Here is a 14,992-nt window from a genome sequence, read left to right as displayed (position 1 = left end):
TTCACAGCAAGAGCATTCACATTTCTGCTACCACTGGACACGGCATGCTTGTTTCTTTTAGTGCTCAGTCTCTTCTTGCTGAATGTTCCCCAAGTGCTTGACCCCTTTGGACGCCCTCTCTGCTTGACAGGCAGCAACTGGCAATTGCGGAGTCTCACAAGGCTCTGCATGGTTGTTTCAACATCGGATGGGGAAACAGGTGGCTGTGTGCCCATGTGCACTGCCCTGATGGGTGTAGGAGCAGGTAACTGTGTGCCCATGAGCACTGCCCTGATGGGTGTAGGAGCAGGTAACTGTGTGTTCATGTGCACTGCCCTGATGGGTGTAGGAGCAGGTGACTGTGTAACTGAGCAGCAAGGAGAGGGTACCGCAGGTAGGGGAAGTGGAGATTTGAACAGGCAGGCATATGTATGGTCCATCAGATCATTAGGCCAGGGGGTGAGACGCTCAGGATCCAGGGTTTGTGACACGTGACTGATGTCCAGCGCGCGGCCACCTCCATCCGAAGGTGCTTCCGGGCAATTGTTGGGCATGGTAAATGGCTCCATCTCATCAGCCAGTCCTTGCTGCCAGCGGAGAGTCTGTTGCCGCAGCCAGTCCAATCTCCTCATGAATGCTGCCGTTCCACTCTGCAGAACGGCCTGTTGTAGCTGGTACAATTGATCTGAAAGCAAGCGGTATTTTTCATTGTGGCTGAGGGGCCTTGGCTGTTCCTCCGTAATCACAATGGCAGCAGCCATGCCTGTCGTCGTTGGTGTCTGAGATGCACGCCAGCGACAGTTGGGGGCGAGCCTGTCCAAAGGCAGACCCAGATGCCTCTGCACAACAACAGCATGTTTGCAGGGCAACAAAGTCTGAACGGAGAAGATGCAGCTGCAGGTAGCCTGGCCATCATGTATCTGCAGTGTGTACTGTTTGGCGCCAGAAATCAGTCACTGTGCCTTCATCCTGCTACATGCGGTGGCCCAGACAATGGAAATGTTTTCAGAGCAACTTACAAAGGCAGAGCAGCTTGCCTTGGAACAATCTCCTGTGTCAAATAAAAATGAAGCAAGTCTCCAAAACGAATAAATAATTCAGATAAAATGCGAAAAAATGCCCGACGAAACCTCCCCTCCTTCCACTTTCAAAAAGTCGCGCCGAAGCTTTGACGCATGCGCAGAGGCCAAACTGGCGCGTCGGCGAGGAAGACGAAATAACGCGATGACGTCATCTGCGCATGCGCACAACGGTCCTGGCAGGTCGGACCGCAGCGCATGCGCAGAGATGAGACTGTGTGCGCATGCGCGTACCGCATCGTATGCGCAAAGCGGTCCTAGTCATCCGGACCGCAGCGCATGCGCAGGGGGCATGAGACCGTCTGCGCATGTGCGCACCGCGGCGCATCCTGATGACTTGTCCGATGAAGTAGCGTTGTCATGAATTACTTTGATTCAAAAACTGCCTCACTGTCTCGAAAGGACAAAAGGGTGCATTCCAGACTAAGAAGTGTTAACTATACCCATCCTGAAGCCATCAAGACATACTTGAATTGATTGGGTTTCTTCTGAAACAAAGAAGGTGTGAAGTAGTCACATCATAACAGAATGGTACCCATCAAGACATTAATAGATAGCCATGGATTCCACATCCTGGTCCATTGTGTGGCCACACCAGGGAAGAAGGCCATGTGCCAAATAACAGAAACTATAATTTGATCGATTTTGACCTCAAAAGGTAACCTTCTGGAGAGAGACGGGAGAGATCACAACATAACAGAAAGTAATCCAGCCAGTGACTGTGGAAAGATGCCAGCCAGGCAAGGAAGGAGCCTGCTGTTAATTCTACACTTCAGCTTGTTGTAGCAGAGAACTTTAAAGTGACCACCACTTCCAGTCTGAAGTCTTAACCACCAGAAATTTACAACAAGTTCAAGACTACAAACACCCAGGCCTGCAACTTTAAAAGAGACTGTCCTCCTTAGAAGATTCAACAGGTTTACTGTAAACCACAAACACCTATCTCACTTTAAACCTCTTACCCTTTTCCCCTCTATCTATCTATTCTTGTGTATGCGTGGGAGTGCACCTGTGTGTGAGTGAACTTGCGACAATTTCGGGAACTGTGTAAAAAGTTATCTTTTGTTTAACCTACGGGAAAACCTGTCATTTATTAAAAACACTCGGGCTAACTCATGATTTTAAACAAAACACAATTGCAGTCAGTTGGGAGGTGAACAGTGGGAACCATCCATTCCCCTTACCACCTGTCCATAACATTTGTCTGTTGCATGCTGCTTCTGCTATTTAGCGTGCATGTCGTCCTGTGTTATAACTTTACCAGGTTGGCACCTTATTTTTAGGTATGCCTGGTGCTGCTCCTGGCATGCTCTCCTGTACTCCTCATTGAACCAGGGTTGATCCCCTGGCCTGATGGTAATGGTAGAGGGAGGGATATGCCAGGCCATGAAGTTACAGATTGTGATTGAATATAATTCTGCTGCTGCTGATGACCCACAACGTCTCAAAGATGTCCAATTGTGAGCTGCTCGATCTGTTCTGAATCTATCCCACTGAGCATAGTGCCACACAACACGATGGATGGTATCCTCTGTGTGAAGGCGGGACTTTATCTCCACAAGGACTGTGCGGTGGCCACTTCTGCCAATACTGTCACGGACAGATGTATCTGCAACAGGTAGATTGGTGAGGACAAGGTCAAATAGGTTTTTCCTTCTTGTTGCTTCCCTCACCACCTGCGGCAGGCCCAGTCTGACAGATAAGTTCTTGAGGACTGAGCCAGCTCAGTCAATCATTGTGCTACGAAGTCACTCGATGATGGGCATGAAAGTCTCTCATCCAGAGTTTATTCTATACCCTTGATACCCTCAGTGCTTCTTCCAAGTGATGTTTGACATGAAGGAGTACTGATTCATCAGCTGAGGAAGGTTGGTTGGTGGTTATCAGCAGGAGGTTTCCTTGCCCCCGTGTTTGACCTGATGCCATGAGATTTCATAGGGTCTGGAGTCCATGTTGGGGACTCCCAGGGCAATTCCCTCCTGACTTTGCTGCCACCTCTGGTTGGTCTGTCCTGCTGGTGGGACAGAACATACCCAGGAATGGTGATGAAAGATTCTGGGACACTGGCTGTAAGGTTTGATTCAGTGAGTATGACTATGACTATGCCAGGCTGTTGCTTGACTACTCTGTTGTACAGCTCTCCCAGTTTTGGCAGAAGCCCCCAGGTGTTCGTGAAAAGGACTTTGCAGGGTCGACTGGGCAGGGTGTATCCTTGTCATTTCCGCTGTCTAGGTCGATGCCAGGTGGTCTGTCTGGCTTTATTCCTTTTCGACTTTACTGTAGCAGTTTGGTACAACTGAGTGACTTGCTAGGCCATTTCAGAGGGCATGTAAGAGTCAACCAAATTGCTGTGGATCTGGATTCACATGTAGGCCAGATAGAGTAGGTTTCTCAGTGCGGGAGTGGAGTCAAAGTAATACCATTGGTGTAGGGTTTTGTGGGAAGGGTTAGAGTGTAAAGTTTATGCACTTTGTGGGGGTGGGGGGGGATGGTCAGATGGACAAGATTTGTTTTTGGGCGGGGGGGAAGAGAGCAAGTAATTTAATTGTTTTATAAATGTATTTTAAAAAATTTTTTATTCCTTTTTGTTCAATATTTAAGGATAAACATAGGGCTCAAAGCCTTTAAAATTGACGTTAGCACCTGCACATAGGCAGCAGGCGCCATTGTCGGGAACGGCCAGCCACATCCTCCACGTCAAAGGTCCGCCTCAGCTATTCAAATGAGCTGCCGCACTTAATATCGCAGTGGCTCTGCTACATGCAGCCCGCATGGGCGCACCACCATTGTCTTCGCCCGCTGTCATTTCGGCAGCATGAGTATAAATTTCAACCCAATATGCCCTGGAGTGTAAAAGACATTTGTGCCTTTGCCAGTGCAATGAAATTAGAGTTTTGGAGCTGCAAGCAGACGATATCCCCCATGTCACAGAATCACAGGGATGGATTTTTTCAAGGCAGCGAGCTTCAAATGCGGCAGTGCGCACGAATTGCCCCACGGAGCTGCCGCGATATTTAGTGCGGCGGCTCATTTACATGGAGGGGCGGACTGCCCGCCCCAATGACCATAGTGGGGGCAGGCGCGTCATGTCCAGCCCCACCACGCCGGCATAATTTCTAAAGGGCTTCAGGCCCTGTGTATCATTTAAATTTTTAAAGCAACAGTTTTTTAAAAAGTAAAAATTTATTCAGTTCCAAAACCCCTCCCACCCACCACCACCCCATGAATAATCAGTTTATTATTTGTCCTCTTCCCCCACCCCCAAAAAAAGTAAATTCTCAATCCCGACCTTCCCACCCCGAACTTTCTTTAATTTAACCTTCAACCCTTTCCCACCTTCCCCTCCACCAATCGTGTTCGTTTTTGCTGATCCCCACCCCCTGAAAAATTTACTCCTGCCCCCTCCCCACCAGTATTCCGCCTCCGATCTCTGAATGGAAATCCAAAGGCGCGGGAGTTCTGAGAAGATTTTTTTTGCTCAGTGGACACTAACCTGCAAATAGTTGGAATTCCAATAATGTTTTGAAAGAAAGTTGCAACAAAAGTTGAGCTTTATGGGTGGTTTGAAAGGAAGTTGAACTTGTACAAGGACAGGAAAGACAGCAATTTCAAGGCAACCACAGGGGTTTGATCTTTCTTCGGAGCACCTTTTGAGTGACTGGGGAGCCAGTGTGTCTGCAGATATGACCATGTTCAGGAAGGTTCTTCCATGTCCTCCCACTAGTTGGTGGCTTAAAAACACCGAGCAATGTAACTGCACCTTTTTTGTTCCTTATGTCTAACCAAATTGATTGTGTCCTTGACCCCTCTGGAACATCCTTTTTCTGCAGCACTGCAGTGCTTGCCTTAATCAGTGCTGCCACCCCTCCCCCATTTTTCCCTTTTTATCTTTCCTGAACCCCTTGTATCCAGGAATATTTAACAACCAGTTCTGCCCTCCTTTGAGTCAGGTGTCTCTTATAGCCATATCATCGTATTTCCACATGGCAATCTGTGCCTGGTACCTCACCAAACTTGGTAACCACACTCCGTGCATGCATATTAACCCTGACTTAGACTTTATTACTTTCTCCCTTTCTTTGACCCCTCCTAATAACTTACTATTCCCTACTCTAGTGCTATCTATATCTCTCAGTATTCTGTGCATCTTGGTATTCCTCTGCCACTTGCTCTTGGTTTCCACACCCCTGAGAAGTTACCAGTTTTGCTTCCCTCCAATCTGAGCTCTCTCTCCAGTTCCCATGCCCCTGACAATCTAGGTTAAACCCTCCCCAACAGCACTAGCCAATCTTCTTTATCTTAAAGATATTCTTCTAAAATGCAACCCATCCATCTTGTAGAGGTCCCACCTGGCCCAGAACCGGCCTGATACTCTCCCTCCTACACCAGTTCTCCAGCCACGTGTTCAATCGCTGAATTCTCCTATTCCTATGCTTGCTTGCATGTGGGACTGGGAGTAATCCTGAGATTACTGCTTTTGATGTCCTGCTTTTTAATCTCCTTCCTAGCTCCCTAAAATCTGCTTTCAGGATCTCATCCCTCTTCCTACCTATGTTGTTGGTACCAACGTGGACCATGATCTCTGGATGTTCACCCTCCCCCAGAAGAACATCCTATAGCCACTCAGTGACATCCTTGACCCTGGCACCAGGGAGGCAACATTCCCTCCTGGAGTCACGTCTACGGCCACAGAAATGCCAGCCTTTTCCCCTAATTAACGAATCTCCTAACACTGCTGCTCTTCGGTTCTGCTTCCTCCCCTCCTGTGCAGCTGAGCCACCTGTGGTGCCACAAACTTGGCTCTGACTGCACTCCTCTGAGGAACCATTACCCTCACCAGTATCCAAAATGGAAAACCGATTAGCGAGCGAGGTCGACTCGGGACTCCTGCACTATCTGCCTGGTTCCCTTAGACTGCCTGGTGGTAACCCATTCCCTATCTGTCTACATGCTCCTAACCTCCCTAAATGTGCTATCCACGTGGTTCTGTGCCTCGTGGATGCACCACAGCGATTCCAGCCACCGGTCAAGTTCCAAAACACAGAGCTCAAGCTTGTGCATCAGGTGACATTTCCTACCAATGCGTTTGTGTAAGACATATGGTGCATCCATGACATCCCACATGCCACAGACTGTACGTTCCACTTGGCCAAGCTGCCCTGCCATACCTTAATTTTACAGAATATTTATTATAAAAATAATAGCTTACCTGTTACTCACCAACCAGCTCCTTCCACTGCACCGAAGTAAGAAGCAAATGCTGAAGGGGTAGAAAAAATTTGCGCCTTCGCCGAACTCGCCAAACTCGAATCTTCACGCTCTGCTTACAGTCTGCACATGGTTTAATGTAATGCATCTTTTATAACTAAGATTCTGCTCCCTCTAAGTTTACAAGCAATTGTTGCTATGTCAGTACAATGGGCATTTTCAAATATGTTGCCTCAAGACACAAGGTTTACCCTTGCAGTCTATGCTGATGGTTGTCTTGACAGAACTGCTGGATGGAATGATCCTGAGCAACACCTAATAGTTACAGGGTAATATTAATAGAGCTGAAAGACAGCAGTCTCTGTTCTTTTTCTTGGTTAGAGATTCCTACATGACATGGGAGACCTAAAGAATGAGACAATATGTGTGGAACAAGGTGGAGAGCCTTACGAATCTGGATACATTTAAATAAATGTGAGGAATAATGTAAGCAAAAATGGATTCATGATTCTGTTGTTAACAGCTTAGCTTCACGATTCATTTTAGGGGGCTGGTTAGTCATTGTGGCAGTATCCTTAGTTTCCTACCAGAGATGCATTTTGTGGAAGATGTGGAGAGCCTGTAGAGAGAACGTATTTGTTTATGATGTAAATTAAATTCATAGGGAACATAAATTGTATTTTCCAATCCAAAAAAGTTGACTTTAAATGAATTTGAGCTAACCTTCAAATTAAAGACTGACCATGGGCTGTATTTTACCAGTTAGGGGTCATGGCAAGGGGGCTGGAAAATACCTCCGGGAGAGGCCCGCCATGGGCTTCAATGCCTGGAAGACCCTGCCCCATTTTACTGGCGGCGCTAGGCCTCGGGGCGGCCCTGCCCGCTGTGCGGCGACAACACTTCATTTATATATTTAAATCACGGCTAATAAATGAATAATTACTTAGCTGGTCATAATGGCCATCCCACGCCAATATTCCAGTCGGTTGCTAGAAGTCCCGCGCCTTCGGACCTCCATTCAGAGATCCGAGGCGGAATGCTGGTGGGGAGGGGGGAGGAGTGAAATTTTCAGGGTGGGGGACCGGCAAAAACGAACACACTTAGTTGAGGGGATTCTGGAAAGGAGTTGAAGGTTAAAGTAAAGAAAGTTCGGGAGGGGGGCAAGGTCATGATCAAAAATTTACTTTTGGGGACAGAGGACAAATAGTAAACTGATTATTCATTGTGGGGGGGGCGGGTAGAGGAAACTGGAAGTGTGAATAACATTTTATTTAAATTTTGTTTTAGCAACCTGTCACTTTAAACAGTAAAATGAAACGGAAGGACCTGAAGCCATTTAAAAATGGCGTCTGCGCCGTGGTGCCAGATGCCGTTGCCGGGGCCTGAGCGCCCACCTCCCCTACATCATTGGGGGCGGGTGGTCAGCTCCCTCCATGTTAATGAGCCGCCGCTCAAAATATCGCAGCGGTTCTGCTGCACACGTTTTGCCTGTGCGATGCACTGTCTTGGAAATTCAGCTTCATGTGTGCAGACTGCACCAGAAGTTTCAATGGTTAGCACCATGTAAGAAGTTGAACAAAGGCTCTGCAGCATCGAATCAACTTTTAGCCGATGACTTATCTCTCGGTGACTAGCTCAATTCATATCTCGGAACAGCAGCATCCACGGTTGACTAATTGTCACAGCATATGTGGAATAATAGGAAATTAGAAGTGAGCAGCAAGATATGGCTGTATGAAATGTGCGTGCTTACCACAACGCTGTATGACAACAAGATCTAGGCCCCCTACACCAGGCATGAAAGACTTAACTCTTCCTGTACCTCCTGTCCTTGCTGTATATAAAATTTCAAGTGGGAAGATGATAACATCAAAGTACTTAAGGAAGTTAAGTTGCTAAGTCGAATAGTCATGTCAAACATAGATGCCTCTGGAGACACTGTCATCTACTTTGGATGGAAGTTGAATGTATTCCAAAGCACTTCTTGTATCAAGAATTTTCACGTGTTTCAAGACTGCTAGGGTTACCTTGACGCAGATTCAAAGATGTTTGCAAGAGGAACTCGAAAACCTTTATCACCAACACTACAAGCTGGGAAAATGTAGCGAACAGGCCACACTGGAGGGCTGAGCTGCGACAAGATAGGAGAAAGAGATGAGAACTCAGAGAAAAGTACATCCGCTGTCAAGAGTTACTATTACATGGGCTTCATCACCTGACCCTGCGCCACATTGGCAATCAGAGATTACTTGGAAGCTGGACTCCTCAGCCACTCACTTTGTTGCAGCATGACAAAGTAGCTAACCTGCTTTAGTGTTTTGACACAGGTGGCTGCTATTTGGGTCCCAGTACAAAATTGCTATTAAATTGGTACTAATTAGCACAAAATTGGCAATTTACTCTGAGGGGCCACAGAGCTGCTGGTGTGGAAAATGTCACATTGATGCAAAAGGTTTTGAAACAAGATGCTAAAACAAATAAAGATGTTCTGTGCTGCATTTGACCAGGGAGTGCTTATTGCAGTCAGTTGTTTTCTGAAAAGTAGTTCCTTTTCCTCATGTAAGTGTTCCAAAATTTTGATAAATTAGATGGGAGAGAAACTGTTCCCAATGACCGGACAGTCAGGTTCCAGAGGCCACAGTGTCGAGAATTTTTACCTCAGTGAGTTATGATCTGGAATGCATTGCCTGAAAGGGTGAGGAGGCAGTTTCAGTAATGGCTTTTCGAAGGGAATTGGATATATACTCAAAAGAAAAAAAACTGCAGGGCCTTGGGGAAAGAGCATGGTGTGGGATTGGTAGCTCTTTCAAAGAGCTGGCACAGGCAGGATGAGTCAAACGGTCTCCTTTTCTACTTGATGATTCTAGTGCGCTTTTCACTTCTTGAGCACAAAGTTTCCCATGAACAATCAGCTGGTCCGGCACTTCGTGAAGGTGGAAAACTACACAAACATTTATTGATTTAACAAATTTAAATTTTGGACTAGGTCAAATCTGTATCATTCTCAAATGGAGTGAGAATTTTATGGGCAGCATGTTGATGTTTTGAAAATGAGTCTTGATTGAAATATGAAAGTTATAACATATGGCATTCTACCTATTATGTAACCCAATTAATAGCTTTTGGGTTTTGCAGGAGATAGAGGACATCAGTTAGTGACTGACTACTGATTTTAAATCGTACAACAATCCTCTGATAATTCTCTCACATTTTTGAATTTATCTCAATTGTAGTTCTCTAGCTCATGTTTTTCACTGATTTAACAGGACATTTATTTCTAAATAACCACAGTTGATGGTTTGAAATAGCATGATCTCTTGGGAAACAAAAAGGTTTCGTACAGTTTTGTTTGCTGTTCCAAATGTCTTTGTTTTTATCTCCCTGTAGGTGCGCAGTAATCAGATGCCAAATTTGAATAACCTGTATGCAACCGAGCGCACCGCAATGCTGGAGAAATTGGATGAAGAACTGCTGCCACCTGATAAGCACACATTTGAAGTCCGGGCAGAAAAGGACCCAAAATTAGTCTACAGAGCAATTCAGCGGCTTCTGCTGAGCTACAAGGTATATATCCAATTCCCTTTGGAAAGCTATTTTTGAAATGGCTTCCTTTATTGGGAAGGTGTGTTGGAAGAATAAGGCATGACTTGCTGTTAAAAGTAGGTTTTCTTTCTCACTTTTGGGGCTTCCTATTTTAAATAGCTTGCAGAGATAAATGGAAAAACACACTTCCTTTTTTACATATACGTGTGTGTGTGTGTATGATCAGGCATTTTAAATACATTTGTTTTGTGTGATTTCTTTTTTAAACTGAGCATCAATTATTAAGACTGAGTAGAAATTGCACTATGAGCTTTGAACTGGAGTAATTTTATATTGAATTAAGAGTGTAACATTAGAATTTGGCAGCTGTGAGTGGTAGTCCACCTACTAGATGTGGATTCTGTTCAGTAGGAACTATTTTAAACTGTCATAGTATTTTAATTTTTTTGTCAAAGTTATAAAACTTTTTAAAATCTCATTCATGGAATGTGAGTGTGCTTGCAAGGTCAATATTTGTTACCCTTAAGAAGGTGGTGGTGAGCTGCCCCTTATAAAAACTGTGTGTGGTGAAGGTACTCCCGCAGTGGTGTTGCGTAGGGAGCTTCAGGATTTTGACCTAGTGATGATGAAGTATCGTCGATATATTTCCAATCCAGGGTGGTGTGTCTTGGTGGGGTACTTGGAGGTGGTAGTCTTCCCTGTGCCTGCTGCCCGTGTCTTACTAGATGGTAGAGGTGGCAGGTTTGGGAGGTGCTGCCAAAGGCTTGTTGAGTTGCCGCAATGCATTTTGTACATCGTATGTAAACTAGTGGACTTGCACTGTACATACAGGAGCACGCTTTGAAATAGTAAGTCTGCAATGCAACGCTACCTATTAGTATTTTACTGTTATAACTATCAGGTTTTAGCTGTGGAAAGTAGAAGTGTTGTGTTGTATTTAATAGACATATGTATATTGGTCAAATAATTTCTTATCCAAAGCTAACAGTTTATTAATAAATAAAAATAAATATTACATCTGCTTTACAAATTGACAAGTGCATGGAGAAGAATAGTTTTCTAGGATAGATACCGATTTAGATCAGTTTGATTTTTTTTTTGCCTTGTGCAGTTTGGATCTATTAGATTATTATCCATATGTATTTGTGCATTGTCCATATAATTGTAACCTTGTGACTTCCTTTGCTTAGTGTGGTAACTTTACTTACTTGGGTGCTGCTGCAATAAGATCAGGACAATATATTTCCACCCTCCTGTTCTGGGTGTCTCCCACTCCCCCCTTCCCCCCCCCCCCTTCACCTTTAGAGATTTGCAGCTGGCAAAATTGAGTGTATGTCCTGTGCTAATTGCTCAATAACATCCATCTGTCTGCATGTTCTTTACTGCCTGTAGATTGCAAAAGTTGGCAGGATGTGGCACTAGTCATTTGGCTATAACACCTTCATCTGTCAGTTGTGATTTATTTTGGTCTTCCCTTAGCATTACAGGGTTTGCAGTGCCCCTAGGTATGTAGCTTGCAAATTGTAGGATAGAATCATAGAATGAATTTGGCAAAATGTAACATGCTGTTCTATCTCCGTGCTGTATCAGTTACAAAACATTGGAATGGGAGGCAATTAAAGATTAATCTTTCATAACTTCTGTAAACAGTGTTTCATTTGATCCTAAGCCTATTCCATTTAAAGTGCAGCAATCTATATAGGAGTGGAAGGAAGCTGATTGATTTTGATTTGTTTTTTTTTAAGGATGAAAGAAGAGGTCCAACTCTCATAGCTGTACAATCAAAGTGGGACCTGAAGAGGCTGACCAACGGAATGCCAGTTCTGGATGAGTTTCCATTGGTTCCTGTTCATGTAAATGATGACATTAGTTATGGTGTATTGGACTGGCAGCGTCATGGTGTGCGTAAAATGATCAGACACTACCTCAGCCTGGATAGCATTTTGTCGAAAGCTTTTGAGATGGCCAGGTAGGAATATTTTTAGCTTCTGAAAATGGATAGGCAATACAACATGCCTGTGAAATTGATGTGGTTACTGCCAAGCTCTTCCAATGGCTCAGCAGTGAACTTGGGTAAGTTCACGACCCAATACCATGCTGGTAAAGGAGATCTTTGGTCTGTGCTGACTTAGGTAGGGCAGCAGTAGTAGGGACTACAATTTGTCACAGCATCTCCAGATTAGGGAGGGGAAAGAAAATCAACCAGGGATTCTACTCTTGCTTACCCATCCAGCAACCTGTGCTGGAATGTGTAGGTGTGTAGCTGTTGCATAAGGATATGATTGCTCTACGCTATTGCACCTGCTCCATGGAATTGCTTGCTGACATTCTGTCACAACTAACACGAATGGCCACGTGGTAAGTTAGATTAGATTAGAGATACAGCACTGAAACAGGCCCTTCGGCCCACCGAGTCTGTGCCGAACATCAACCACCCATTTATACTAATCCTACACTAATCCCATATTCCTACCAAACATCCCCACCTGTCCCTATATTTCCCTACCACCTACCTATACTAGTGACAATTTATAATGGCCAATTTTACCTATCAACCTGCAAGTCTTTTGGCTTGTGGGAGGAAACCGGAGCACCCGGAGAAAACCCACGCAGACACAGGGAGAACTTGCAAACTCCACACAGGCAGTACCTGGAATCGAACCTGGGTCCCTGGAGCTGTGAGGCTGCAGTGCTAACCACTGCGCCACTGTGCCGCCCTATATGGAGTTACTATACTCCAATTTGTGCCTGCAGGAGAAAAGCAGAGAAGATTGGAGGGAAAGACCAGCTGGAACCTGTCATGCATTGGTGGCATTTAATCCTTGATCATTGACACAAATTTGGCTGTCTTGTCCTTGCGTTTGAGAAAATCTGAGAAAATGTAATCCTAGGTTGCTCTTGAAAGCCTCCAATTTCCAGTTATATATAGTAACCTTGGCAGACGTCTTGGAGAAAGTTCCTCAATAACCCTCTTGGCTGGAGGTGCATTGTACAGGGACATACCAGCAGCAGAGAAATATTTTTCAAAGTTGAGAGGGTAAATTTCAAAAACTTTAAATTGGAGGAAAATCATTAAAAAGGGAAAAATCCACTCACGTTACAGAGATTGAGCCAGGGAGTGGGTCTGCCTGCATAGCTCCGTGGAGAGCAGGCATGGACTCACTCGGCCAAATAGTCTCCTTCTGTGCTGTAAATGACTCTGACTCTATGACTATATTTCTTGTGCAAACCCCAAGGTGACTATCTGACACTGATTGAATCAGATTAGATCATATTCTGTCTCTTTGGCTGAAGATATTTGCATGGCACATGTTCACTGCATCAGAAAAATCTCTGAAATGGAAAGGAAAATAAAATAAGAGCATTGAAGACTGTTTTAGTAAATTGCCAGGTAGGAAACAAATGTTCTTTAATACTAACTATATGATTTCTTTCCAGATATTACCACATTCCCATTGGAAATCTTCCAGATGACATCTCAACCTTTGGATCAGACCTCTTCTTTTCCAGACATCTTAGACGACACAACCATCTTTTGTGGCTTTCCCCAACATCTCGGCCTGATCTGGGAGGGAAAGAGGCAGATGATAATCGTCTAGTGATGGAATTTGACGAGAGGTCAACGGTTGAGATTAATAATCCTGGGTGTTACTCTACAGGTATGTGGGCTGCTGTCTAGCAGCCCAAATACTTCCTTGTAAGGTTAATAGCACCCTTTTCTTTTAGGTTGTTGAAAGCTGCAGATTGTTGGCTATCTTTTCCTCCCCCTTTCACTAAAGCAGGGACCAATAAAAGAATTTGAATGGGAGAAAAAAATTAAATGTAGCACGAAGAATAGCAGAAAAAATTCAAACCAGGATGAAAAACTGCATTTGAATAGGCAAAGCTACATGGCTTGCAGGTGCTTACAGGGTTGGAATACATTTTGCACCTTTCTAATTTGTTTTATTGGGTAGTTGTTCCTGCACAACAACCACAGCATACTGAAGTAAAATCACTGCACAAAGGATAAGAGTAGCAGTAATCAGGGGAAATATGTTTAGACGTGAGATTCAGTGTAGGTTCATTCACCCATCTTATTCAGGATTTCAAGTTGGTCTGGGTCTGAGAATAGTAATGATCCTGTTTGATCTCTCACTATCTACATGCAAAGGAAGTTTAATCTTTGTGACCTAAGAAGAAATGCAGTTTTAGTTCTGATTTGATGAAAATTCAAATGTCGCAGAGGCATTTTAGAGATTTTTGAAAAAAATTCCTTCTTGGGATGTGGATGTCGCTGGTAACGCCAGCGTTTGTTGCCCAATCCTAATTACCTTGAGCAGGTGGTGGTGAGCCACCTTCTTGAATGTAGCTGAATGCCTTGCTAGGTTATTTCAGAGGGCAGTTAAGTTACAACCGCTTGTGGGTCACAGATAGGCCAGACCAGGTAAGGACGACAGACTTCTTTCCCTAAAGGACTTTAGTGAGCCAGATGAGTTTTTGCTGCAGTCAGGTAGTTTCATTGTCACCATTACTGATACTAGCAGTTATTCCAGAATTTATTTAATTAATTGAATTTTAAATTTCCTAGCTGTTGTAGTGGGATTTGAACTCATGGACTGAATTTTACCAGCTGCCTGACGTCGAGAGCCGTGGCGGGTGGGGGTCCGGAAAATACCTCTGGGATAGGCCCGCCACGGGCCTTGGCACCGGGAAGGCCCCGCCCCACTTTACCAGCGGTGGTGAGGCCTCAAGGCAACTCCCCTGCTGGTCGGTGAAAAAAAACTTTGTTAACATTTAAATAAGTGATAAGTGAATAATTACCTGCCTTTCTGCGACGGCCGTCCCATGCCGATGTTCTGGCCGGTTGCCGTTTGGAGATCCGAGGCGGAAGACTAGTGGGAAGTGGGGGAGGAGTGAAGTTTTCAGGGCGAGAGTGGGGTGGGGTGCTTGCAGCAAAAATGAATGTGATTGGTTGAAGGTCAAAGTACAGAAAGGCTGGGGGGAAACTTGGGGATCAAGAATTAAATTTTTTGTGGGGGGGTGGGAGAAGAAAAATAATGAACTGATTAGTCATTGCAGGATTGGAGGTGTTGAATTTTAATTGTTTTGCAAACCTGTGCCTTTAAATATTTAAATACAACTGAAGGCCTGAAGCCCTTGAAAAGCGGACGGAGTGCATGCCCCTGCTACGTCATCCGGGG

The 14,992-nt window shown here is 44.8% G+C and overlaps 1 protein-coding gene across 1 annotated transcript in view; it reads left to right on the top strand.

The window, feature by feature from the left end:
- Positions 1 to 14,992, top strand: part of pole (polymerase (DNA directed), epsilon) — a 139,624-nt gene that overhangs the window by 71,217 nt on the left and 53,415 nt on the right. Inside the window, exons 16-18 of the mRNA XM_068055486.1 lie at positions 9,654 to 9,830; positions 11,555 to 11,778; positions 13,248 to 13,468. Coding sequence (XP_067911587.1) covers positions 9,654 to 9,830; positions 11,555 to 11,778; positions 13,248 to 13,468 — 622 coding nt within the window. The remainder of the gene's footprint in view (positions 1 to 9,653; positions 9,831 to 11,554; positions 11,779 to 13,247; positions 13,469 to 14,992) is intronic.

Source organism: Heterodontus francisci, chromosome 23, assembly GCF_036365525.1.
Source record: "Heterodontus francisci isolate sHetFra1 chromosome 23, sHetFra1.hap1, whole genome shotgun sequence".
Lineage (NCBI taxonomy): Eukaryota > Metazoa > Chordata > Chondrichthyes > Heterodontiformes > Heterodontidae > Heterodontus > Heterodontus francisci.
Note: the sequence above shows the minus strand (reverse complement) of the source record. Positions and strands in the feature narration are given on the sequence as shown.